At 35.5% G+C, this 25797-nt stretch overlaps 1 protein-coding gene across 3 annotated transcripts in view; it reads left to right on the forward strand.

Annotated features, from left to right (window-relative positions):
- ASCC3 (activating signal cointegrator 1 complex subunit 3) overlaps positions 1-25797 on the forward strand; it is a 334404-nt gene that overhangs the window by 284742 nt on the left and 23865 nt on the right. For all 3 annotated transcript variants that reach the window (XM_060030178.1, XM_060030179.1, XM_060030180.2), the window contains one exon: positions 19578-19802. In XM_060030178.1, the coding sequence (XP_059886161.1) occupies positions 19578-19802 (225 nt within the window). The remainder of the gene's footprint in view (positions 1-19577; positions 19803-25797) is intronic.

The following is a 25797-nucleotide window of genomic DNA, read 5'->3' on the forward strand; positions in this document are numbered from 1 at the left end:
ATGGGATCTTCCCAGACATCTGGTACTGAAAATCTCTGTTTTTCTTTGTTGTCTTTAAATATAACTTCTTAAAGAAGTTTGCCCTGAAGCCAAAATATTGGTAACTCTAAATATGAGGAAGTAATTACTTTTATGAGTTAATAACAAAATATTTAATTTTTACAAACGTGAACAAAAGCAAAATCCTTCTGCCTAAACAGACTCAAAGTTAGATGCCTAAAGTACCCACTTAAGTATATTACCAGAAAGTTATGACACTAGCTATCTGATTGGCAGGATTGGTTGTTTTTGTTTTTTAATGTATATCCAGTCTATTTTTTAATGGTTTTATTTTTATTCTCTCAATGTATGATTTCTGTGTGACACCTGTTCCCTGTATCTTATTATATGATCCATCAGTATGTTCACAGTTTTGAGCAATTAATATAGGCTTCAAAATAGAGTTAGGTGACTTTTTTAAAGACAGAACTTATACATCCAGTAGCTATTGTCTTCTTAAGATTATTTATCTATAAAAGCTATTTACTACATTTATTCCAAAAAATATGTACTTCTTCCAGGCCCGTGGCACGTTCTGTTGATTATGTTGGGTACAAGTAGACATTCATTAATGGTACTTTTTTGTTTGGATGCTTGCTTTTGTTTTGAGAAAATGACAGGCAGTTATTGGAAGCCTAGTCAGAAGACTAAATGTGATTGATGAAGTCAGAGAGTATAATTTTGGGTTGTAAAATTGGTTATGACTACAAGATAATGTGTAGTTCCTAAAGTCATTCTGACTGCAGTGCCAAAAAAGAAGTTTCAAAATGTTTTGAGTGACAAAAGCCTTATTGAAAGGAATTTATAACCTGTCAGGATATTTATTTTGCGTAGCATGACATACCTATGTTCTGGGATATTTATTTAAAATCAGTCCCTCCTATGACTCTAGTCACACCTTACACACCTTTCTTTTGGTTAACTTTTGGATTTTTGTTAATAATGAGTCCCAATCTCATTGTTTTACCAAGAGCATTTTGTAGTCCAAGAGGAGATAGACATTTTAAAAAGCGCTAAGTAGAATGCAAAAACCAGTACTTCATGGAAGAGGCTCCTACAAAATGCAGGATTTGTGAGGGTCAGGAAGGCTTTCCAGTCGTGAAGAAATAGCCAGAGGACATAACATGGGATGAAAGTTAAGCAAGTCTCAGAGGGACTAGAGAACTAACTGAGGAGTTAGGATGAAGCCCAGAGCCATTTGTTAATAATTTTTGAAATAGTAATGACTGCTAATAAATTTAAGTAATTGTTTCCCCAACCTGTACCAAATAAGCCAGCTCTTGTTGTCAGCTACCTGTCCCACTCAGAAGAAAATATAATAATTTAAATACTATACCTAGCCTTAACAAGAAACTCAAAATCCCACAAATCTGTAGTTTCTTCATTTGTCCTTTTCAGATAGGCCTTGCGAATCATGTGATTAATTCTGTAGCGTCATTTGCCTCTCTCCATAAGGAACATTGTTTCAAGAGAGAATAGAAATTGTTTGTTGAATCATTCCTTAATTGTAAGCAGTACATTTTTGAATCCAAGTAGAAAATTAGAATACTTATCAAAATTTTTTGGAAATTTTAGGGATATCTACATTTTTCTTCTTAATCAATGCAGACTTTGCTTCTTGATGGAATAGTTCATATATACACTAATGTATGCAAGCTACTATTTCAGTAAGTATCCTCTGAGAACCTAGATTTTTGCATTTCGAATAAATCCGAAGTTCCCTTAGACTATTTAAATAGATTTTAGAAAAGGAAATTTCTACTTAGTGAATAAAAAACAATAAAATCTAATACATTTGGAGAAATACCCTAAGCTGTTTCTCCAGTACCAGTAGGAGCCATCCAGTCAGTATGGCTGACTTTCTGTCACTCTAGGTGCTATGGCACAGGTCTCTCTTCTTCCAAACTCTAGACATCAGTAATGAGTTTGTTGATTAGACATCTAGGAAGAGAATTTTTTTTTTTTTAAACTTACAAGGCTGTATTTGTGCACTGACCTATTTCACAAGTTTTACTATTACTGTTACATGTTTTCTTTGTAGCTTTTAGTTTCTTTTTTTTTTTTTTTTTTTTTGCGTTATGTGGGCCTCTCACTGTCGTGGCCTCTCTCGTTGCGAGGCGCAGGCTCAGCGGCCATGGCTCACGGGCCCAGCCGCTCCGCGGCATGTGGGACCCTCCCGGACCGGGGCACGAACCCGTGTCCCCTGCATCGGCAGGTGGACTCTCAACCACTGCGCCACCAGGGAAGCCCGCTTTTAGTTTCTTGATATTGGTAAACTATCCTGAGGAGCAACCATTTATAAAAATTAAATTTTATATGAATGATAATACTGTCCAGATAGAATTCTATGATGCATTTAATATATTCACCATATGTTCAAATATGCAGATCTACATACCCCGTTGTAGCTTGAAATTCAGATTTTTACCAGTGGCGTCATGTTCTCCCTCTTGGTAATCTGTGTTAAGACTTTCAGGCCATTGATACTGAGATTTAGCGTAACATTTTTATACAGATATATAGAATTACTCACTTGATTGTGAACTGGGAGGTTTGTACATAATCGTATTTTTATTAAAGCACAGAATTTATACCACATTCAAAATCTAATTAATTGGGAGCCTTGTTACACCATTGCACTAAGATGGAAAGAGTCAAAGAAGAGGCAGTACTAGAAAACTGAGGATACTAGTCGCTAGAAAAAGCCACTAAAATTTAATCTACTTAAAAGAAAGCCTAATATTTTATAGTAAGTGGGGAGAAGGAAGACCGTTTATTTGAAGAAAACAAATTTTTTCTTAAAAAATGTAACTAAAAGCTGTGGAGAAAAGTTCATTTTCTTTTATATTCAACAGAATTTGAACTTATATCTCAACTAACTCTTATATCTTTGCTAACTCTTAAAGGCTGAATCAGATTTATTTTGTTTGTGGTGATTTTTTGAGGCACACTTTCAAAATGACACAATTTTCAAAAGACACAATTTTTCTAACATAATTATGTATCAGGGTATAATGCTTTTCACTTTGGGTTTAAGTTTTAGCATACAATTTTTTTTTTAAGTTTTTTGATGTGAACCTTTTTTTTAAGTCTTTATTGAATTTGTTACAATATTTCTTCTGTTTTATGTTTTGGTTTTTTGGCTGCGAGTCATGTGGGATTTTAGCTCCCCGACCAGGGATCGAACCCTCACCACCTGAATTGGAAGATGAAGTCTTAACCACTGGACCGCCAGGGAAGTCCCCTAATATACAATCTTAAAGAAAACTATTTTTTCCAAAAATACACTTAAGGACATCATCAATTTTCCCAATAACCTATCTCAGTACTTTGATATTGAAATCATTTGCTTTTGAGCACTTAGGGTATCATCATTCATATGTATTTTTCTTCTTCAGTTGTTAATCAGCCTAACTCTTCCTGATTCTCATTTGCCAGTGGATTTGCATGTTATTCAGACAGTTTCTCTAGTATCACTTTCATTGACTTAATGAAATAATGCATCTTTACCAAGACGTTTAGTTGTACTTTGCAGTCATTTTTCTAATTTGTTTTGCATTGTATTGTTGAATTGATTTTAGACAGAGACTGACAAAATTGTTGACTGATGGCTAGGGATAAATGATAATGTTCAATCAGGAAGAATGCTAAAATGACTAATTTTTAATTGGTTGAAATATTTAAGAATAGTTGGGGACTTCCCTAGCAGTCCAGTGGTTAAGAATCCACACTTCCACTACAGGGTGCACAGGTTCGATCCCTGGTCAGGGAACTGTGATCCTGCATGCCACATGGTGTGACCAAAAAAAAAAAAAGAATAGTTATGTTATGACTCTTGCTTGCTTGCACAACTTTGTAGCAGACTTAGATAATGAGTACTCAGATGACAAAAACCCCTACATAATAGAAAGAACATGACTTTGGAAATTTATACTTGTAAATGCCTGTATTAAAGAATATCTGAAATCAATAACCTAACCTAATTTGAGAAGCTGGAAAAGGAAGAACAAGCTAAAGGAAGCATAGAATAAAGATTAACATTGAAATAAAGGAAATAGAGAATATAAAATCAATAGAGAAAGTCAATTTTAAAAAGTTTGTTCTTTTAAAAGATCAACAAAAATGACAAATCTTTACCTAAACTCATCAAGAAAAACAGAGCATTCAAGTCACTCTGTTTCAGTAATGAAACAGAGGTTATTACTAGTGACTTCACAAAAGTAAAAAGGATTATAAGGGAATACTATAAACAACTATATGCCAAAATTTTGTATAATGTAGATGAAATGGACAAATTCCTAAAAAGACGCAAGCTTCCAAAATTTACTCAAGAAGAAATAGAACATCTAAATTTGGCCTATTACAAGAAAGAGATTGAATTAGTAACTTCAATACTTCCCACTAAGAAAAGCCCAAGCTCAGATGACTTTATTGATGAATTCCACCAAACGTTCTAAGAGTTAATATCAATTCTATATAAATTCTTTCAAAAATATGAGAGTACACCTCCCAGCTCATTTTAGGAAGCCATTGTTACCCTGACACCAAAACCAGACAAGGATATCACAAGAAGACTTCAGACTAATGTCCCTTGTGAATATAGATAAAAAATCCTCAACAAAATACTAGCAAACCAAATCCAGCAGCTGAGTAAAAAGATTGTACACCATGACCAAATGGGATCTATTCCAGGAATGCAAGATTGATTTAACATTCAAAAAAGGCAATTAATGTAATTCACATTTTAATAGAAAGGGAAAAAAACCACATGATCATGTCAATAGACAAAGAAAAAAACATTTGACAAAATCTAACACTGCTTCACGATGAAAGCACTCAACAAAAAGGAATAGAATTGAACTTCCTCAGCCTGACAAAGCGCATCAACAAAAAACCCTCAGCTAACATCATGCTGAATGATGAAAAACTAGATGCTTTCTTCCTAAGATCAGGAAGAAGATGAGGATGTCCATTCTCACCATTTTATTTAACATTGTACTGGAGACTCTAGCTAGGGCAATGAGAGAAGAAAAAAATTTTAAAGGCATCCAAATTGGAAAAGAAGAAGTAAAACTATTTCCAATTCCAGAAGACATGATCTTGTATATAGAAAAGCCTTAAGGAATTCACCAAAATACTAATAGAGTTAATTAAAATGTTTAGTAAGATTTTAGGTTACAAGATCAATATACAGAAATCAATTATATTGCTATATCCTAGAAATGAACAATATGAAGTAAAATCAAGAAAATAATTTCATTTATAACAGCATCAGAAAGAGTAAAATATTTAGGATTAAATTTAACCAAGGAAGTGTAAGTCCTGTACACTGAAAACTATAAAACACTGTTAAAAGTAATTAAAGATCTAAATAAATGAAGAGATATCCCATGTTCATGAATCAGGAGACTTAATGTTAAGATAGCAATACTCTTCATATTCATCTGCAGGTTCAAAACAACTCCTATCGAAATCCCAGCTTTTTTCCAGAAATTGAGAAGCTGATACTATAGTTCATATGGAAATGCAAGGCAAATAGCCAAACAATCTTGAAAAAGAAGAGCAGAGTTGGAAGACTCACACTTCTTGATTGAAAACTTACTACAAAGCTAGTCTGATCAAAATAGTATGGCAAAAGCATAGTCATATAGATCAACGAGATAGAATCGAGAGTCCAGAAATAAACTGTTACAGTTATGGTCAGTTGATTTTCTACCAGGGTGCCAAGTCAATAAAATGGAGAAAGAGTGGTCTTTTCAGCAAATGCTACTGAGATAACTAGATATATACATACAAAAGAATAAAATTGGACCCCTCCCTCACACCATACACAAAAATTAACTCTAAATTGATCATAGACCTAAATATAGTAGCTAAAACTATAATACTCTTAGAAGAAAACATAGGTGTAAATTTTCCTCACCTTGGGTTAGGTAATGGCTTTTTAGATAAAACACCAAAAGTGCAAGTAACAAAAGAAAAAAAGTGGATAAATTGGACTTCATCAAAAAAGTTCCTGTGCTGCAAGTGTTACCAACAAGGAAGTGGAAAGAAAGTATTTCACTGTCACCAAATGGAAGAAAGTATTTGCAAATCATATAGCTGATAAAAGACTTGCATCCAGAATATATAAAGAACTTTTAAATTTCAATAATAAAAAGATAAATGGCTCAATTAAAAAGGATCTGAATAGACATTTCTCCAAAGAAGATATGCAAATGGCTAAAAAGCACATAAAAAGATGCTTAGTATCAGTAATTATTAGAAAAATGCAAACTAAAACCACAATGAGATACCACTTCATACCCACTAGGATGGTTATAATCAAAGAGACAGACAATAACAAATGTTGACGAGGATATGGAGAAACTGGAACTCTCATACATTGCTGGTGGGAATGTAAAATGGTGCGGCCACTTTGGAAAAGAGTTTGGCTGTTCCTCAAAACATTGAGCAGAATTACCATATGGTGTACCAGTTTCACTCCTAGGCATATACCCAAAGGGAATAAAACATGTTCAAACAAAAACTTGTACACAAATGTTATAGGAGCATTATTCGTAGTAGCCAAAAAGTGGAAACAACCCAAACTATGAATAAACAAAATGAGGTATGTTCTTATACATTTATTTATTTATTTATTTATTTTTGGCTGTGTTGGGTCTTAGTTGCTGTGCGTGGGCTTTCTTTAGCTGCGGTGAGCGGGGGCTACTCTTCGTTGCAGTGCGCAGGCTTCTCATTGTCGTGGCTTCTCTTGTTGTGGAGCACAGGCTCTAGGCATGCAGGCTTCAGTAGTTGTGGCACACGGGCTCAGTAGTTGTGGCTTGCGGGCTATAGAGCTCAGGCTCAGTAGTTGTGGCGCACGGGCTTAGTTGCTCCACGGCATGTGGGATCTTCCCAGGCCAGGGCTCGAACCCGTGTCCCTTGCATTGGCAGGCGGATTCTTAACCACTGCGCCACCAGGGAAGCCCAAAATGAGGTATATTCTTAAAGTAGATAACAGTTGATTCTCACAAGCTGGCTCTAGTACTCCACTGGTTCTCCCCCTCATAACTTTTTTGTTGTATAATTTTCTCAGTAGATCTCTTGATGTTGTTTCTTATAAACTTTAAAACAACTTTTTTAACTTAACAAAATGTACTTCTAAACATGTATAGGTCACCCTTAGCCTGGGGAGATGAAGAAACCTCTTTATTTGGTTTTAACATCCTCCTCGAATTGCCATCTTATTTTCTTTCTCCCATTCGGTGCAAAATAAAAAATGAAATTTCAACTTTCCATTTCTTTTCAATCTATTTATTCATAGCTTCCTATAATCTGGATTGCTATTATTCAAATTTTTCAGAGGCCCCAGTGCCCTTGTAATTATTCAGTGCTATTGTCTTTTCATAGTGCTCATTCTCTTTGATCTTTTTATAGCATTTGACATGAGTTACTTCTTGATACTCTCTTCATCCTTAAAAATGAACTTTCACACCTTATCCAGTTCTTTTTCTTATGATTTGACATTGGCTCCTTTTCCTGTGTCTAACTCTAGTTGTTCTCATTTTTTTTTTCTTGCTTTCACATGTACTCACTTCCTCAGGTCACACCACAATTACAGTTTTAAGTGTTACCTTTAAACGGGTGAATCTCATAGCATAGTCACCAGTCTTGACCTCTGTTATGAACTACAGTTCCAGCTTCTGCTTGTTTAGTGGACATTCCCATTTCATTGTCCCTCTGTGACCCAAACCAGAATGTCTCAATCTTGATCTTCATTATTCCCAGAATTCCTGTCCTTGTTTTGTCTGTCAGTTGTATTTGCATTCTTTCATACCCCCAAGATGAATTACTTCAAGTAATCCATGACTCCTACTTTTCTTCTCCCCAATTCCACGTATTAAACCAGTTACCAAGACGATTCCTTCATAATTTTTTTGTTTCTCCCTTTTTTAAAGAACGTTCACTGTTCAGCTCCTGTATGGGTTCCCATCACCCGATTTCTAAACAATTGTGCTAACCAGTCTCCTAAATGATCTTCCTACTTTAGCTTCTCTCTCTCTCTAATCCACCCAACCCATCCCTGCCAATTTACCTGTTTTAAAACATCATTTGTGGGCTTCCCTGGTGGCGCAGTGGTTGAGAATCTGCCTGCCAATGCAGAGGACACGGGTTCGAGCCCTGGTCCAGGAAGATTCCACATGCCGTGGAGCAACTAACCCTGTGCACCACAACTACTGAGCCTGCACCCTAGAGCCCATGAGCCACAACCACTGAGCCCACGTGCCACAACTACAGAAGCTCGCACTCCTAGAGCCCAGGCGCTGCAACAAGAGAAGCCACCGCAATGAGAAGCCCACGTATCACGACAAAGAGTAGCCCTGCTTGCTGCAAGTAGAGAAAGCCCGTGCACAGCAACGAAGACTCAATGCAGCCAAAAATAAAATAAATAAATTTATTTTTTAAAAAAGAAAAAACATCATTTCTCCCCTCAAAAATCTAAAATTATGCATATAATACAGCATTACTTCCTTAACCTGGGTATCAAGGCTCTCCACAACGGTCCTTTTTTACCTGAACCTTCTCTCACCTTTAAACATGCTCTGTATATGCTCAACTTCACACCTTTGCCTATGATTCCCACCTGGACAATGTATCTAACATTCATCCATGCATCTTGGCTCAGCTCCCTCTTAAAATATTCCCTTATTCGGATGCAGTGGTTGCTACTTTTTCTAAATTCATGACACCAGTGTCTGTTTCATTCATTCATCAATCACTCCTGTATTATCTTGTGGTATTTCTTGTATATTGGCCTATTTTGATATTTCACTTTTAGATTTATTTTACTTTTTGTATATGTATGTCTTAACTCCTGGAAGAAAGATACTCAGTAGATAATAAGTAGATTAGAAGTGGGGTTTTGGGGGGTTTTTTTTGTTTTTTGTTTGTTTGTTTGCGGTATGCAGGCCTCTCACTGCTGTGGCCTCTCCCGCTGCGGAGCACAGGCTCCGGACGCGCAGGCTCAGCGGCCATGGCTCACGGGCCCAGCCGCTCCGCGGCATGTGGGATCTTCCCAGACCGGGGCACGAACCTGTGTCCCCTGCATCGGCAGACGGACTCTCAACCACTGCGCCACCAGGGAAGCCCTAGAAGTGTTTTAATGTTTCCACTTTGGTTTTTATTTTTTAGTTTTTTGCTTGTTTTTCATTTGATATTATCTCATAGCCTGTAGAAATGCAAATTATAAAGAAAGTCACCCTAAAAAACATATGAAGTTTTAAAGACAGAAGCAAGGTGGTTAAAAAAAAAACAAAAAACTTTGTTTAGCTTTTAAAGATGGATTGCAAAGTGTGACATTTAACCATACATAATTATTATATATTGCTGCTAATCTCAGTTATTCCCTTTTAGGATTCAAACCTGATAGCCTTAAGAGGAAAATATCTAAACATTGTTAAGCTGTAAGGCATTTTTATTATATCCTTGAAAACTGAGGAATTTTTTTTAAGTTTCATCAAAGGACAATTTTTTAAGGACTTAGCTATAAATCCTGGGAAATAGAAGTTTCTGATGGAATTCTTACCACTGAAATTATTTTAAGCACAAGAGACCTGCTGGTACTCACTATTGTAAGATCCCTTAAAATCCAGCTGTCAACCAGGTGGTCATTCTTACACTGGAAAGAGTAAGGTATTATTTCTTGTGCATATTTATTTTTGGCAAATGATTCTGTGCTTGCCCTAACTGGTTGAAGGCCAAACATATGTCCATAAGTTTAAGACATTGATACAAATCAGACACATATTTTCATATAAGCCCTGACAGGAAACACACATAGATCTATGAGTAATTACAATTACATCTGTCAGTGTTTTCATGTTTGCCATCTGCATATAATAAAATTATTTTGATATTTCATTTTAGTGAAGCAAATTGTATGCATATTGGACAAATATTTTATTGCTTAACTAGATCTTAGTTTTATCATTTTCCAATAAATGTTTTATAACCAAGGGCTCTTGTTTTACTTTTTTTTTTTTTAACTTGTAATCTTATTAAGTTCATTCCTAGTATACCTTTCACTGCGTTTTGAGGTAATTGTAAGTTCCATGTAAGTCTAGTTTATAGCAGTCTTTTATTTTAGAGATACACTTTATTCATATGATTCATTTACTTTGAATAGATAATTTGAATAAAAGTAAGAATCATAAGTGCTAGAAACCATACTAATTATATACATAGATTTGATTTTAAAAACAAGTTATGTTAGTTTTTTCATAGATTAATTATTGAATAAAAGGTAATCTGAAATAATAAAGATAAAAATAGGAGGCTTTTTTTTAATCCCTTAATATATCTTGACCTGGCTTGGTAAATGCCAGATTATTTTTCAAATATTATTATAAAATATATAATATACAATTAATTTAATACTTCAGAGAGGCACAGAAATTAAACAGGGTTCCTATCAGGGAAATTTACTGAAATGCTTTTTCTACAGCTTCAGTGGCCAAAAGACAGCACTGGAATGTGAGAAAATAATTTTGGCTTGTTTTAACACCTCAGAATGTTACAAATTAATCAAGTGCTACTTAAAGTCTAGAACTCATTAACTTTATAAGTTTTGCTTTTCCCATGACAGAGATTAAGTTATAGCATAAAGCTTCTTTAGTCCCTCACTTGATCAGGTTACCATCCCCACTGTTCAAGTGCTCTCTTACCAACTACTTAGTGAGTTCAGCGTAGGCAGTGCCGAGTCCAGCGACATAAAAGTACTAGTTTACTGTTACGTAATGCTTACACGAAACCACACGTGAATTCATTCTGGCTGTTTCTTACCTCAGTAATTTGCTTAGGTAAAGCAGACTCGTATAGTTACTGCACCTAGAATAAATACACTCACACATACACAGTCAAACAGAATTCACTTGTTTACACACGCTCACTAAAGAGAAAAAGCAAAGTCGATTTTAAGTATTTGATAAGCTTCTTATTAACGAATCTAAAAAGCAAGCTGTACAACCAGTGGATTTAAGGTCCACAAGGACATGTAAGAGTTACATATGGAATAATGCTACGAGAGTCCTAACTAAACCCAAGTGCCAGCTAATCACTAAAAGACATACCATACCTCAGCAGTGTAGATTTGCCAGATTGTTCTCCAGAGAACAGGCAAATAAGTTAGTGATACAGTGGTGTGAACAAGCCATTACGTAAGAGTGTGTATCCTCAGTCAACTAAAATCAGTGTTCATATACAAGCAAAATGTAGTAGCATACATACATATGTTTGCAGGGGTTCTTTAATTTTTTACTTTATGTGGAGTAGCTGAGTCTATGGCATTTGTAGAACAGATTGAGGTTTGTGATGAAAAGGGAAACAAAAGGAAAACTATTGAGTGAACAGCAGGGCCCATTTGATGTGATTATGAAAGATGTTTCTTTATTCTGATTTCTCTTTTGCAATCTGAAGACAGTAGCAGGGGTTGCAAGCAGAGTTTATCATAGGTTGTCAATCACTGTCGTTCAGCATTTGCAGGGAAAATGTCTTTATTCAAGGACAGCTGAGCAAATCAGAGACATAGATTTGCAGTTAGTAGCCTGTCCAGCCAACACTAAATAAACAGGGACAGGGTAGACAAACCAGCCTCTCACATAAAAATATAATGGACTCCACTGACCTCGCTGCCCTCCATTCAGCTTCAATCCCAGTTGCATAAAAGCTTCACTGCCCACTTTCAATTTCCTTTAATTACCTACATGATGTAGATAAGAAAATGAACCTCACTTGTAGTCAGTGATCACACACAGGAAATTAACTAGACAAGTTGTTTAAAATGAGAGGAGTAATTTGGAGGTAAATAGAGTGTCCTACTGAGGAAGAAGTAGCTAGAAAGGGTTTTTGTTTGCTTGTTTGTTTTTAAGCAGGGATTTTATTATTTTACTAGCTCTCTCCGCTGATCCTGGGTTTGCTGCTTTCCTAATCAGTCTAAGTAAAAAATCTCCATTGCAAGTATTCTGAAACACCCAGAATAAAATACTTTGAAGGAGGTAAGAGCTAAGTAAAGTAGTGAAGCAAACACACCACATTCTAAAGAGCTTAGAAAAATTGTGAACTGGAATCCCAGGAATAAATGATCATGGTTTTCACAGGAGGGTCTGGCGGAGTAGTTGAGGGTTAAATAGCAGTGTCTTCAGTGAGTCTTCATTTTAAATTGCTTCCTGAGTCCATAATCAAACCACGAAAAATGAAAATGAAAATGCTGATAATATTTTTATGTATTCTAATTGATCTAAAAATCAATATTTTCTGTTTCATTCTTGTGGTTCACAGCACTTAAACTTTAATTAGAAAACACTGTAGGGTTTCAGGGTACTATAACTATACATAATACTTTGTCTTCAGAAAAGTTGGAGCAAGTGTCTAATATAAATGATTCTTCCTCTTCCCTGTCTCTTCATACTATTTTGAGTTAGGTCACTGCAGAACACTGAAAAGAGCATCTTTCCTCATCACACACTGATGTGCTTTTGTGAACATTTAATTAATATGAATTTAAAAGAAACCTAATTGGAGATTGGAAACTAAAGCCTGCAGTATCAAACCTATAGTTCAAGAGGATATAATTTCTCAATATTTTATCTTTAATTTGGCTGTCTCTTGTATTGAGAATATTGTCTTTCAAAGAATGAATATTTCCTGTAACACAGTTACATAAAAATTGTATGATTATTTGGATAAAATGTATGTGCCACTACTAGTAAAACATTGGTAAAAAGTAATAGTATTTTTGTTTCTTTGAATAATGTTTAAGAATCATGATTTTTTAAAAGTGAGTTAATGAAATGTCATTTTAGATAGGGAAGTATTTTTACATAATTGTAAACAAAGGTTTACAACTGAAAACTGTAGAACAAAACTCAAATAATTGAATCTTAAGCCTCAGTTAACATTCTGTATGTGATCAGACGTGGGGATGATTATTATAGTAATAATGCCTGACATTATACCAAGTCTTAGAGCTTTCAAGTGTTTCATAAACACTATCACGTTGAATCCTCACACCAAATCCCAATTTAAGACAAGGAATTTGGGACTTAGGGAAGTTCAGTTAGTCTCAGAAGATCACATAGTTTGTAAATGGCAGAGCTGCAAACCAACCTGTTGTATCAGTTCCCAGACCCAGTGTTCTCTCTACCACCTCACACCATGCATCCCACCCTCGTGATCTGTAATGTCTCTAAGGGGATGAATTACTTACTACATTCTTTGGATTCTCCTTTAATTCAAACACTGGAAACAGAAAAGGAGGGATCCTCAAAGGAAGTAATAGCTTTTGATGAGACCTCATTTAATTATGGATAATTTTTAACTACAGAAACTATTATTGATTTGATATTTTATAAACATAAATCTAACATCAGCTCTTTGAAGATCTCAAAAACATTGCCTGGGTCAAATTTAATAACGAAAAAGACATTACTTCTCAAAAGAATATATTAAGTAATAAAATCTACATAAGCATTCTAAAGAGTGTTTTCCTATAATAAGATTCCGTGTCCCTCTTTTCCACCTCAAGTATGAACCTTATCCTATCTCTTTTCCCTTTTTTACCTAAAAAAAATGTTTTACTGTCTTTCAGCTCAGTTGAAACCTCCCCAAAGATACCTTCCCTGACCCACTGTTATTATTTGTACTCCTCCTTCCTTATACTTGTCCACTTGTCATTTTACATTTATTCATGGTCAATTTTGATTGAGGTCTGGCTCCCCCACTTCACTGTAAAGCTTCATGAAGGTAGGGGATCGATTGTTTGTTTTTGTGCATCACTTGTACCCAGCAGTAGTATATGCTGAATAAATATTTGGTAAACAAGTGACTCAGCACACCAAGACCTTGTCCATTGTAGTTATTAAAATGCTTTTCATTATTATTATTAAAGTGTATAGATTTTGCCGAGAAATTAAGGAACCCTTAGCTTAATTAATAAAGGAACCCTTTGATTGCTTTTATGCACCAAGAAAAGGCATCACTAAATTAAGCTTTTCACTAAGATCACTGTCTTTGGGTAATCTACATTAAAGATCTGATTGCTCCCCTAATCAACCTAGAAGGATCTCTCTACTGCAGAGCATTTTTTCTAACCTAAAATGTACTCAGCTGTTAGCAGACTCATCTGATACTGATACTGCTGGCAGTGAGCAAATTCACAATCCTGGTGAAGCAGGGGATAAAATAATTCAAGCAGAATTGGCGTGGTTTGGAGAACAGTGGAGTCACATCTTACATGGAGTTCAGATTCTAAAGCAAGCAAATACAATAAAAATCACTAATGATAAAATTTACTCGAAAATAACCCCAAAAGTAGAATAAGCATAATTTTAGTAGTCAGTCTTGTTCAAATACACTGGTTCTCAGTGAGTTCAACACTACTAGTCTTCCCTCTAGTGTTGGAGCAGATCATTGTTTCTTTAGTTTAGCACCACATGAAGTAGTTGACTTGCATTTAGAACTCATAAGTCATACTTTATGAAAAAATGTGCATCTTTGGATACTAGAATCATACGTCACAGAAGTATGTTCACACTTTCAGAGGTATTTGGGAACTAAGACTGGGAAATACCTAGTTTATATTCTTGCCTCCCAGTCAGTCAATCAATATCTAATCTCCCTCTCTCTCTCTCTCTCCCTCTTTCTCTCTCTCTCTCTCTCTCTCTCTCTCTCTCTCTCTCTCACACACACACACACACACACACACACACACACACACAGTATGGGGAAGAGGGGTGTGTATGGTATATAATCAGATTTGAACAGGATTGTACAGAGGGAAGTGGATTACTTAGATAACACTATTCATTAGTGCTTTCAGCCAAATTCTTACTTTCCATATAATTTGATTTTAATTTAACTTTTCATATAATTTGTAAGTCTAAACCTATTTCCTACATAGCTAAAACCTGGAGGACCAATACAGTTTACAGTATTAAAATAGCTATTCGGGAGTTCCCTGGTGGCGCAGTGGTTGAGAGTCCGCCTGCTGGTGCAGGGGACACGGGTTCATGTCCCGGTCCGAGAGGATCCCACATGCCGCGGAGCAGCTGGGCCCGTGAGCCATGGCCGCTGAGCCTGCGCGTCCGGAGCCTGTGCTCCGCAACGGGAGAGGCCACAGCAGTGAGAGGCCCGCGTACTGAAATAAAAAAAAAAAAAAAAAATAGCTATTCGATTTTCTTCTGGAAAAAGATCAGAGGAAGTTGTATTTTATGAACAGTAGAAAGAAATCTAAATATGAATAAATTTTAAACTGTGAAAAAAAAAATTTTTAAACTGTGAAACAGATTTAGAGCTGATTTCTTCTCCCTCCACCTCCACCCAGCTATCTGGATTGTGGTCCTCTCTTTAAGTGTATTTTGCACGCTTAACAGAAAGCTCCTGCTCACTGAGTGTTCCCAACCTCTCTTCTATTAATAGCATCATCATTCTCCTCATCCCTGAGGCTTAAACCTTAGACCCCTCCTTATCTGTTTTTATGGATCTGCTCATACTATTTTCTGTGCCTGGAATGCAAGGAATCTTTCTCCCTCTCTCCTCTTCTACAAATTGTTCTAAGGCTAGAACAAACAGTATCTCTTTTAGGAAACTTTCCAACACATCCAATTCACTTCAGTGCTCTTCTCTGAATAACAGTATTTTATTCTGCACTTAGAATAATTATTTATATAAATTGTTTTCTCCGATATCATTTTAATTTCCTTTAAATAAAAGGTCATGTTTTAGATTTCTGAACCATCTTTTTCCTTATCTGCTGTTATATTTTTCTTAAGCCATTTGGCAAGGCTAGGATGGATAGGTGTTGATGGGGTTTTGGATGGAGCCCAGATATTAGGTTGAGATGTGTTAGTTGTCAGGTGACAATGCTTCAGTCCTGAAATTCACCTGAAATCAAAAATAATAGCACTGCCATATATAACTGGTCCCTCTTTAGCAGATGACTTCGGAGAGAGCAGGAACGAACAGAAATGGCATATGAAAAGAAAACCAAAATGACACATAGGGGCAAAACATTATTAACTGCTAGTGTGTCAGCATATACTTCTTATATAAAACAGCACAAAGTGGTAAAGACAGTGTTCAAAACAGTGTAAAGTGCTGTGATATTTTTGACTATTGCAAAAACAAAGACAAGACAATTCATGAATGAGAGAAAATGTAGTGATTATTTTAATATTCCTATTAAATATGTTTAACTGAATATTATAAAATTTTGTTTATTTATTCAGTTCAGTTAAACAGAATGTTCCAAATATTCACTTAGGATATTTTTTCAGATGTTACATCAGTTGAAATTATTTTTACACATTTTTCAGTCTCTTGGACTTAACCATTTTCCCCCCCATTATAGGGCCTTTGCATATACTACATACTGTTCCTAGAACGCTCTTCACGTCTCTGTTCATCTAGTTACCATCTGCTCATCCTCTATATCATAGCATATCTACCTTTTCCTTCAGGAAATTTTTATGACCTTACTAGGTCAGATTTCTTTGCTAAACTCTCATGCTTTTATGTATTTCTTCTTCATAGAATTTGTCACCATATCAAATTCACATTTATTTATGTGACTGAATAATGTCTGTCTCCCTCATAGGGTGGATATTCAACAAATATTTCTCACTGTTTCCTATTTGTTACCCTTGTTCTCTGTTCCTGTTTTTGTCTTCTACTTTCTCTGTCTGTTGTGGTCTTAATTGAGCTGTTTATATGATTCCATTTTCTCCTTTCTTAGCATATCAGCTATACTTCTTTTTTTGCTTTTCTTAGTGGTTGCCCTAGAGTTTACAGTGTACATTTACAAGTAATCAAATTCCACTTTCAAATAATACTATACTACCTAATGGGTATGGAATCTGATAATAATAAAATAATCATAATTCCTTCCTTCCATCTCTTGTATCATTGCTGTCATTCATATCACTTATATATAAGACAAGTCATATACATAGGCATATAAAATACGTAAGCATACATAATTGTTCAAAAATATTATTTTGAACAAAGTGTTGTCTGTTAGATCAATAAAAAAATAAAAGTTTTTATTTTACCTTCACTTATTCTTTCTTCAGTGTTCTTCCTTTCTTTATATAGATCCAAATTTCTGACCTATATTATCTTCCTTCTCTCCAAAGAACTTCTTATATTTCTTGCAAGGCAGGTCTACTGGTCTGCTGGCAACAAATTAACTCAATTTTTATTTGTCTGAGAAAGTTGTATTTCTCTTTCACTTTTGAAGGATAATCTCACAGGATATAGAATTCTAGGTTGGTGGGGTTTTTTCCTCAACACTTTAAACATTTCACGCTAGTCTCCTTTTGCTTGCATGGTTTCTGAAGAGAGTAATTCAGAAGTAATACTTACCTTTGTTCCTGTACAGGTAAGGTGTTTTTTCCCTCTGGCTTCTTTCAGGGATTCTTCTTTATCTTTGATTTTTAGTAGTTTGAAGATAATATGCTTAGGTGTAACTTCTTTTTTTTTTTTTTTTTTTTTGCTGTTTATTCTGTTCAGTGCTCTCTGAGCTTCCTGGATCTGTGGTTTGGTGTCTGACATTAATTGGAGAGGAGGGGAATTCTCAATCATTATTGTTTCAAATATTTCTTCTCTTACTTTCTCTCTACTCCTTCTGGTATTCCCATCATACATATATTACATCTTTTGTCGTTGTCCCGCAGTCCTTGGATATTCTCTTGTGTTTTTTTCAGTCTTTGTTCTCTTTGCTTTTCAGTTTTCAGAAATTTCATTGATATATCCTCTAGCTCAGAAATTCTTTCCTAAACCATGTCCAGTCTACCAATAAGCTCACCAAAGGCATTCTTCATTTCTTTTAGTGTTTTTGTATTCACCATTTCCTTTTGATTCTTTTTTAGGATTTCCATCTGCTTCCATTGTTCATTTGTTCTTACATGCTGTCTATTTTATCTGTCAGAGCCGTTAGCATATAAATCATAGTTTTAAATTCCTGATCTGATAATTCTAACATCCCTGCCATGTCTGGTTCTGATGATAGCTCTATTTCTTCAAATTGTGTTTTTAGCCTTTTGGTATACCTTGTAATTTTCTTGATAGCTGGACAAAATGTACTGGGTAAAAAGAACTGCTATAAATAGGCCTTTAATAATGTGGTGAGGTGGGGCATGGCGGTGTAGGGGAAATATTCTCTGGTCCAATGATTAGGTCCCAAGTCTTCAATGAGTCTGTGCCTCTGTGCTGTGAACTTCACAGCCATTTCTACCCTCACCCCTTAGGTGGGACAGGATGGCTAGTGTGAGCTGGAGTGGGGTATTTCCCTTCTTCCACACGCAAAGCTTGAGCTGGTTACAGTTGGGTACTTCCATTCCCCAGGTCAGTTAGGTTCTCATAATATATCCCAGCAGGGTTAGGCTCCAGTTAACTAGTTTCTCCTGAGAGCAGGCCTTGTTAAGAAGGACAGAGTGCTCTAAGGTATTTCAGGATGGTTCTTTTCCCCTCCCCTTGCTAGAAGCCCAAGGCGATTTTTCTCTGATATTTACTGCGGGAATCTGGTTGAGCTCCTAAAGGTAAATTTCACAGTATTGTGGGGGCCCCCTATGACTGGGTCCCCCGGGAGTTTTTAGCTCTCGGAGTTGTCTGCACTGTACCTCCCACAATTCATCAGTTACAGTTCAGGTTTTCTTACCTCGACGCTGATTGCCAAGGCATTTTCTGCTTGTGAGCCTCTGCTCCTCTTAGCCGTGACTCCCTGCATTTGCCTGTGTTTCCAATCTTGGAGGCAGCGGTTTGCCCTGTGTTCTGCCTTCTCATGGATTCAAGACGAGTTGTTGGTTTTTTCAACCTGTTCAGCTTTTTACTTGTTAGGATGGAGTGGTGGCTTCTAAGCTCCTTGCATGTGGAACCGGAAACCCCCAAATTTGAACAATTTTGTTTTAATCTAATTTATTACAGTAAGTCTTAAGTTAATGATCTTGGTCTTCACCCTTTTCTTATCTCACCAACCCTATCCTCATCCCCCTTTCTCCCAGCCCTGTCTTATTTCTTCCACTCATTCTATAGATCCTCACTTAAATATCTCTTTTTCCAAGATGCTTTCCCTGACCTTCTAAAATAACTAAGTCCCCAAACTGAATATCCCTTCAGCACTCTGTGCTTACCATATCATAACATTCATTTCCACTTTCAGGACTTGTTTTTCCCTGTTGAACTCTCAGTTTCTGGTTCGTTGCCCGGGTCCACTGTCAAGCATAACATTTGATGCTTACTAGGATCTGTATTGTTTTTGTTGACTGGATAAATAAGAAGAGCATTCATGAATTTCAGATGTATTATACATTACTAGCTTTTGCTTAATATTAATAGTAGTACTGACCAAAGCAGAATTTTAAAGGATATGGTTGTTTTACAGTTTTTCTAAAGCATGTTTTAAATGTCAGTAGTTAAAGCTAAGAAGTACATTAAATATTATACTTTTGATACAGTACATTTATATGTACATTATATATATATGGGTTTGTTTGTTTTTTCAGGATGCAGAAGAATACACAGATTTGCCAGTAAGACACAATGAAGATCATATGAACAGCGAACTGGCAAAATGTCTTCCGTTGGAATCAAATCCTCATTCATTTGACAGCCCTCACACCAAAGCTCATCTCCTACTGCAGGCACATCTCAGCCGAACCATGCTGCCCTGCCCAGATTATGACACTGATACCAAAACAGTGTTGGACCAAGCTCTCAGAGTATGTCAGGTATGAAAGTCATTTCCAATTACCTACATTTTCTCCCATTCTTTCTGTTTTTTTTCTTTTTAGAATAAAATATACTTGCATTTAAAGATTTTTATTGTAGCATTGTCGAGAAAAAAGCAGTAAGATAACAATTTTAGTCATCCATTCAATCAAAATTTACTGAAGGTAAACTAAGTGCCAGGCACTTTGCTAGGTTCTGAGCATACAGCAGTGAACAAACAGAAGAGAACCTGCTGTAATGGGCTTTCACTAGAGATGGCAAAGACAGACAATTAAAAATATAAGTCAAGGGGCTTCCCTGGTGGCGTAGTGGTTGAGAGTCCGCCTGCCGATGCAGGGGATGTGGGTTCGTGCCCCGGTCTGGGAGGATCCCACATGCCGCAGAGCGGCTGGGCCCGTGAGCCATGGCCGCTGGGCCTGCGCGTACGGAGCCTGTGCTCCGCAACAGGAGAGGCCACAGCAGTGAGAGGCCCGCGTACCGGGAAAAAATATATATATATATATACGTATATATATACATATATATATACATATATATATACGTATATATATATATATATATATATATATATGTATAAGTCAAGTGTTGATCACTGCTATTTTAAAATAATAATAAAGCATAATAAAGGATATGTGGAGAAAGATGGAGGGTGCCATTTTGTACTATTTTTTAATGTGGTATTCTGGGACTGTCTTTCTTATGAGGTAACATTTAAGAAACAAAGGAAGGGAGTGAGCTGTGGGGTTATTCCAAACACTAAGAAGAGCTAGTGCCAGGATTCCTGTAGGAACTTACTAGGTATATTCAAGAAAAACCAAGGCGGCCATCGTAAAAAAGATGAAAAGGGGTGGGTAGAAATGAGGTCAGAGAGGGGTGGGAGTGGAGATTATAGATAAAATGGGGTCAGGTCACGTAGGGAGTTTGTAAAACCATGGTAAGTCTTTTGGATTTTACTCTGAATGAGGGAAGCTGTAGAGCAGTGGTTCACTAATGGTTATGGTGTCTATATCTATGAGTATTTACCATATTAATGAAAATGGAAACATTCTCAAATATTTATTACTTCATTTTAAAATAACACTAATATACCCATTATTATGTAATGATTTTTCATGAAAAATAACTATTTTCCAAAACAATTAGTGAGAACTGTAATAGCATTTTACATTTTTGCAAGTATCTTTCATGTCTAGCTTAATAGAAGTCAGCTAAATTCGTTTAACACCTTTTGCAAGCAGTCTGTTACAAGATGGTGTTTTAATTGAAGTATATGAAGGAAATCCAGCCTCACTGAGGTATGTAGTTTAAAGAAGGAAGAGTATTTTTATAGCCTTTTCAGAAAATTATAAATATTCTCTGATACTATACAAAACCTTGACATGTTATATTCCTTAGTTAGTTGCAATGTGGAATCTGAAACCATATCAATGAACTTTATACCTTGAAAGCTGTAAGGCTAGGCAAGAAATGATGGTGGCTGGACCAGGTTGGTATGGGTGAGACTGGTGAAAATTGGTTGGGTCCTGTATATTTTTTTAAGGAGAATCTGCTAATGGATTGGACAAGGGTTTTTAGGGAGAGCAAGGAGCCAAAGATGATTCCAAAGCTTTTCTCCAGAGCAAGTGGAAAGCTGGAGCTGCCATTTGCTGGGAGATGACTATGAGAGGAGCAGGGTGGGAGAAGCACACCTAAAGGATTGAGCTTATAAGAGATTTTGATTTTCTACATTATGGCTTTTTGGACATTTATATATAAAAAGCATTTTTTAAGATTTTCAAAAGACTGATGTTTTTAAAGGTAGGATAAATGAGTCTGTGAAGATTTGTGTATAGGCATTTGCAAAATTAAAGACTTAGAAATAACCCAAGCATCTTTCAGGTTATAGAACACTGCCAAATATTACAATTCCATTTACTAATTCTGTATCTGTGTAGAATATCTACATAAATATATGAAAATATATCTAGAGAGAAGATCCAGAATAGTATTGACCAAAAGATTAAGTAGCCGTCTCTGTGTAGCAGCATTTGGGATGATTTTTAATTTCTTCTTTATGCTTTTCTGAAATGTTTGAATGTTTTCAAATGAGCTGCTAACAATTTTATGATCAGGAAAAAAAACGCTTAATTTTATTATTTAAAAGAATAGCCCTGTTTCATAAAATAGAGTATGCACAAACTATCAGGAATTAGAAGGGAAATAATAAGGGAAATAATAATAATAATAAGGCTATAATAAACAAGTAAATTATTTTTACACCTTTTTTGTAACTAACACTTGGTTTATCTCTCTAGGAAGATGGTTTGCCACTCTTCATTAGTCACAGTTTATAAACGAAGGTTAAAGTTCCTAAAGTTTTAGCTGTGGCCCTGGGTACTCATTTGTGTTTCCTCTAGCTATTTTTTCCCCCTCAAACACTGACCTGTTAATGAACTCAGGGGTCGGGAAGGGTTGGAGAGATGTTGCAGAAGGAATTAAATTTTTATACTTACAGGTATACTTAATAGGTGTACATATTTATATCATATATAAAAGTTACAATGTATATCGACTCATGCATACCTTTTCACCACTCAGTTAATAATGATTCAAAGGCTATATAATAATAGAAATTAGCGGTTTCACAAGAAGTCTATTTCTAAATTTACTGTAAGGGAAAAGTATTCAATCAGGTACTTTTAGCCTCTATTTCGATATTATGTACAGTTTCGTGGATATTTATATTTCTTGATTTTTTTTACTCCTTCTAAATAACATCTAAAGAGAAATAGTTTTCTCTTTAATTATAAAAGTAATACACTTCATTGTAGAAATTTGGAAAAACAATGTATGAAAATTAAAGTCATTCACAGTAATTATATCTTCACCCCCATCAATATGAGGCTCTTTTTTTGTTAATGAATTAATTTATTTTAATTCAAAAAATTTTTTTTAATTTTTTCATTTTGAAATAACTTCAGACATAAAAAGTTTGTAAAAATAGTACGATGAAATTTCCATATATCTTTCACCCAGCTTCCCCTAATGTTAACATCTTGCCTCAGTACTGATCCAGTCCTGTTAAGTAATCTACAGACCTCATTCCAGTTTTGTCCATTTGGATTTTATCCCACTAATGCCTTTCTCTGTTCCAGGATCCAGTCCAGGATCCCACATTGCATTTAGTTGTCATGTCCACTTTAGTCTCCTTGACTTTCAGGACATTGGCACTTGTGAGGAGTATTGGCCAGGTATCTTATAGAGCTATCCATCAGTTTGGGTTTGCCTGATATCCCCTCATAATTACATTGAAGTTATATATTACTGGCAAGAATACCATAGAAGTGATGTTTTGTCCTCTCGGTGTATCATATCGGGATACTTGTGACATGGATGTGTGTTATTACCGGGGATGTTAACTTTGTACACTTGAGGTGGTGTCTGCCAGGTTTCTCCACTCTAAAATTACTTCTTTTCCTTTTGTAACTAATATGTTGTGGTGATATACTTTGAGATTATGCAGTTATCCTGTTTCTCATCATATTTTCCTACATTATTTTCATCATCCATTGGTGACTTTTGCCTGAAACAATTATTACTACTGTGATTTTCTATTCCCATCATTCCCAGAATTTCTGTTTTCCTCCATTTATTTATTTACTTTATTCATTTATTTATTCATTTATTTATTTACTTATTTATTTATTTATAAGTATAGGCTCACGAGTGTTTGTTTTTATTAGAGAGTGGTTTTAGAGACTAAAATCTGGGTGCTTGTTGACTCCATCACTGCCTGGATATTATTGCCTCTGGCCCCCTCAGTGGGCAAAGCTAGGAAATATAAGTATGTATACATAGACATCTATATCTATTTGTATATCTGCTTAGCTATGTGTGTGTGTGTGTGTGTGTGTGTGTGGGTATGTGGAAAACATTTGTATTCATAAAACCATGAGTTCATTCTAATACCTCTAATTCCAGTTTAACACCAAGGGTTCATTTTAGCCTTCCTCTTTTTTAAATTGTAACTCTTTTCTCCACCCGTGAGAAACTTGGCTCTCATTAATCAAAATATGTTTACTTAATTCCTCCATTCTAGCATACTCCTGATGTAGTTTTAGAATGACTAACGCTTACTCCTGCACAAAAACAAGTTTACTAACTACAGTAGTTGTGTATAGTTCTTTTTTGTCTTTGGAGGCTCAGAGTTTCTTTTTCTTTTTGCATTTACACAAATACACACTTGCTCTCTCACTTTCTTCCTTTGCACATTTTTATCATGTTATTTTATAACCTTTTTTAACTTAATAATTTACAACATTAAATGTTCTTCTCAAGCATAGTTTCTAATGGCTGCACTATATTTCTTCATAAGAAGGTCATAGTTTACTTAATTAGTTCCCTGCTGTCAGACATTGTGTGTGCAGTTTTCCTTTAGTGTAAATTATAACATTAGTTATGCTTATAAATATGGATTTGGCTTTTCAGAAGCCACCTGGAAAGAAACTTAGTTGTAAAGAGATGGCAACCAGCTTCATATCCTAAATCCTCTCATTCCTGCAGTTTCTTTGTAAGATTGTGATAAAAGTAACAAGTCAGGAAGAGGAAAGAATATTAGGGTTGCTAATGGAAAATCTGGGGGGGAAGTCGTGACTTGATAAAATTTCCCAGGACTGAGTGACAGTTTTCATCATTGTACCCTATTGTTCTCATTTGATACATGGATACTGTTGGCCTAGAAAGCATTGGTTCAAGCAGTTTTCCAAGCTGCCGTCCTGCTGGCTAATTGAAAATTAAACTACTGCCCTCATGGGACATCAGCATGACCTTGTGTTCTGTGTATGGGACTCGGTGCCACCAGCTCTTACTATAAATTCAGCTCTGCTACTTAGAGCCTTAGTATAAGGCCTTAGGCAAGTCACTGAACCCCTGCTGTCTGAGTAAAAATAACACCTTACAAGAGTGGGACATTAGTTAATATTTATAAAGTAAACAATGATTTGAGGACTCGAACTAGGTCTATCTTAGTCTCCTCATTCTTAGTAATTCTTTTACTTCTTTGCTTTTTCATGGTCATTTAACTCTAAATTTTTTATTCCCTTTAATTTATAGAAATTTACCTTTTACATGAGCTACCATTTAGATTATGAAAACTCTGTATGACTACCCGTGTCCTGGGGAATCTTTTACAAAAGAAAAACATAGTTGTTTTAGTACTATTCACTCTGGCTTGAGGTCAGAATGCACTGTATAGCCTGCCTTCTCTTCTTGTACCCATTTGAAATTATGTATCAAGGTCATTTATGTCATTTTTGGGTTTAAGGTGTTTTTGTCATGGTTCTTAATATTTTACTGTTACTAGCATTTCCATCTCCATCCCACCCAACAAAAATAAGAGTAAAAATTTCTGTACATATCTCAAATTTTTTAAACCTGCTTAAAATACACTAGTTTATAAATTGAGCAATTATGGAATTGATTATTCTTGCCATTAGTCTTTGAGATTCTCTTCTTGATTATGTTAACTCTAAAATATATTTGTAATATGTAGTAAATGATGTGACATATTTTGTGTGCCAGATGTACCCAAGAAAAACTTTATGTTAGCTTTTATGGGAAGATGATACATAAGAAATGCCAAAAATTAAAGTGACTTGCCTAAATTTTTCAAATTTGATGGCAAAGTCAGAACTGATGAAAAGTGTCTGGTGTTTTGATTAGCCCCACACTGTTTTTTTAATCAAGGGACAAAGAAATTGGTTTTCAAAGAAGTCAAATAACCTAGTTAAAAGGTGATCTTTTGAGGCAGTCCATGCTGAAACCAAATGGAGATACCAGGACTTTAAATCCTGCTCTAATAGCTCTGATCTTTTCTAATAAGCGCCCTAAGTCTTTACGTTAAAATCATCTTCATTTAAGTGAAAAATAATTAAATACCAAGCCAAATAGTATAAGAGTACAGGTTTATATCTTAGCCACGCCCACTACCTCCTCTGTGGTATCTACAGCAAAACT

This window comes from Delphinus delphis, chromosome 14, assembly GCF_949987515.2.
Source record: "Delphinus delphis chromosome 14, mDelDel1.2, whole genome shotgun sequence".
Taxonomy (NCBI): Eukaryota; Metazoa; Chordata; class Mammalia; order Artiodactyla; family Delphinidae; genus Delphinus; species Delphinus delphis.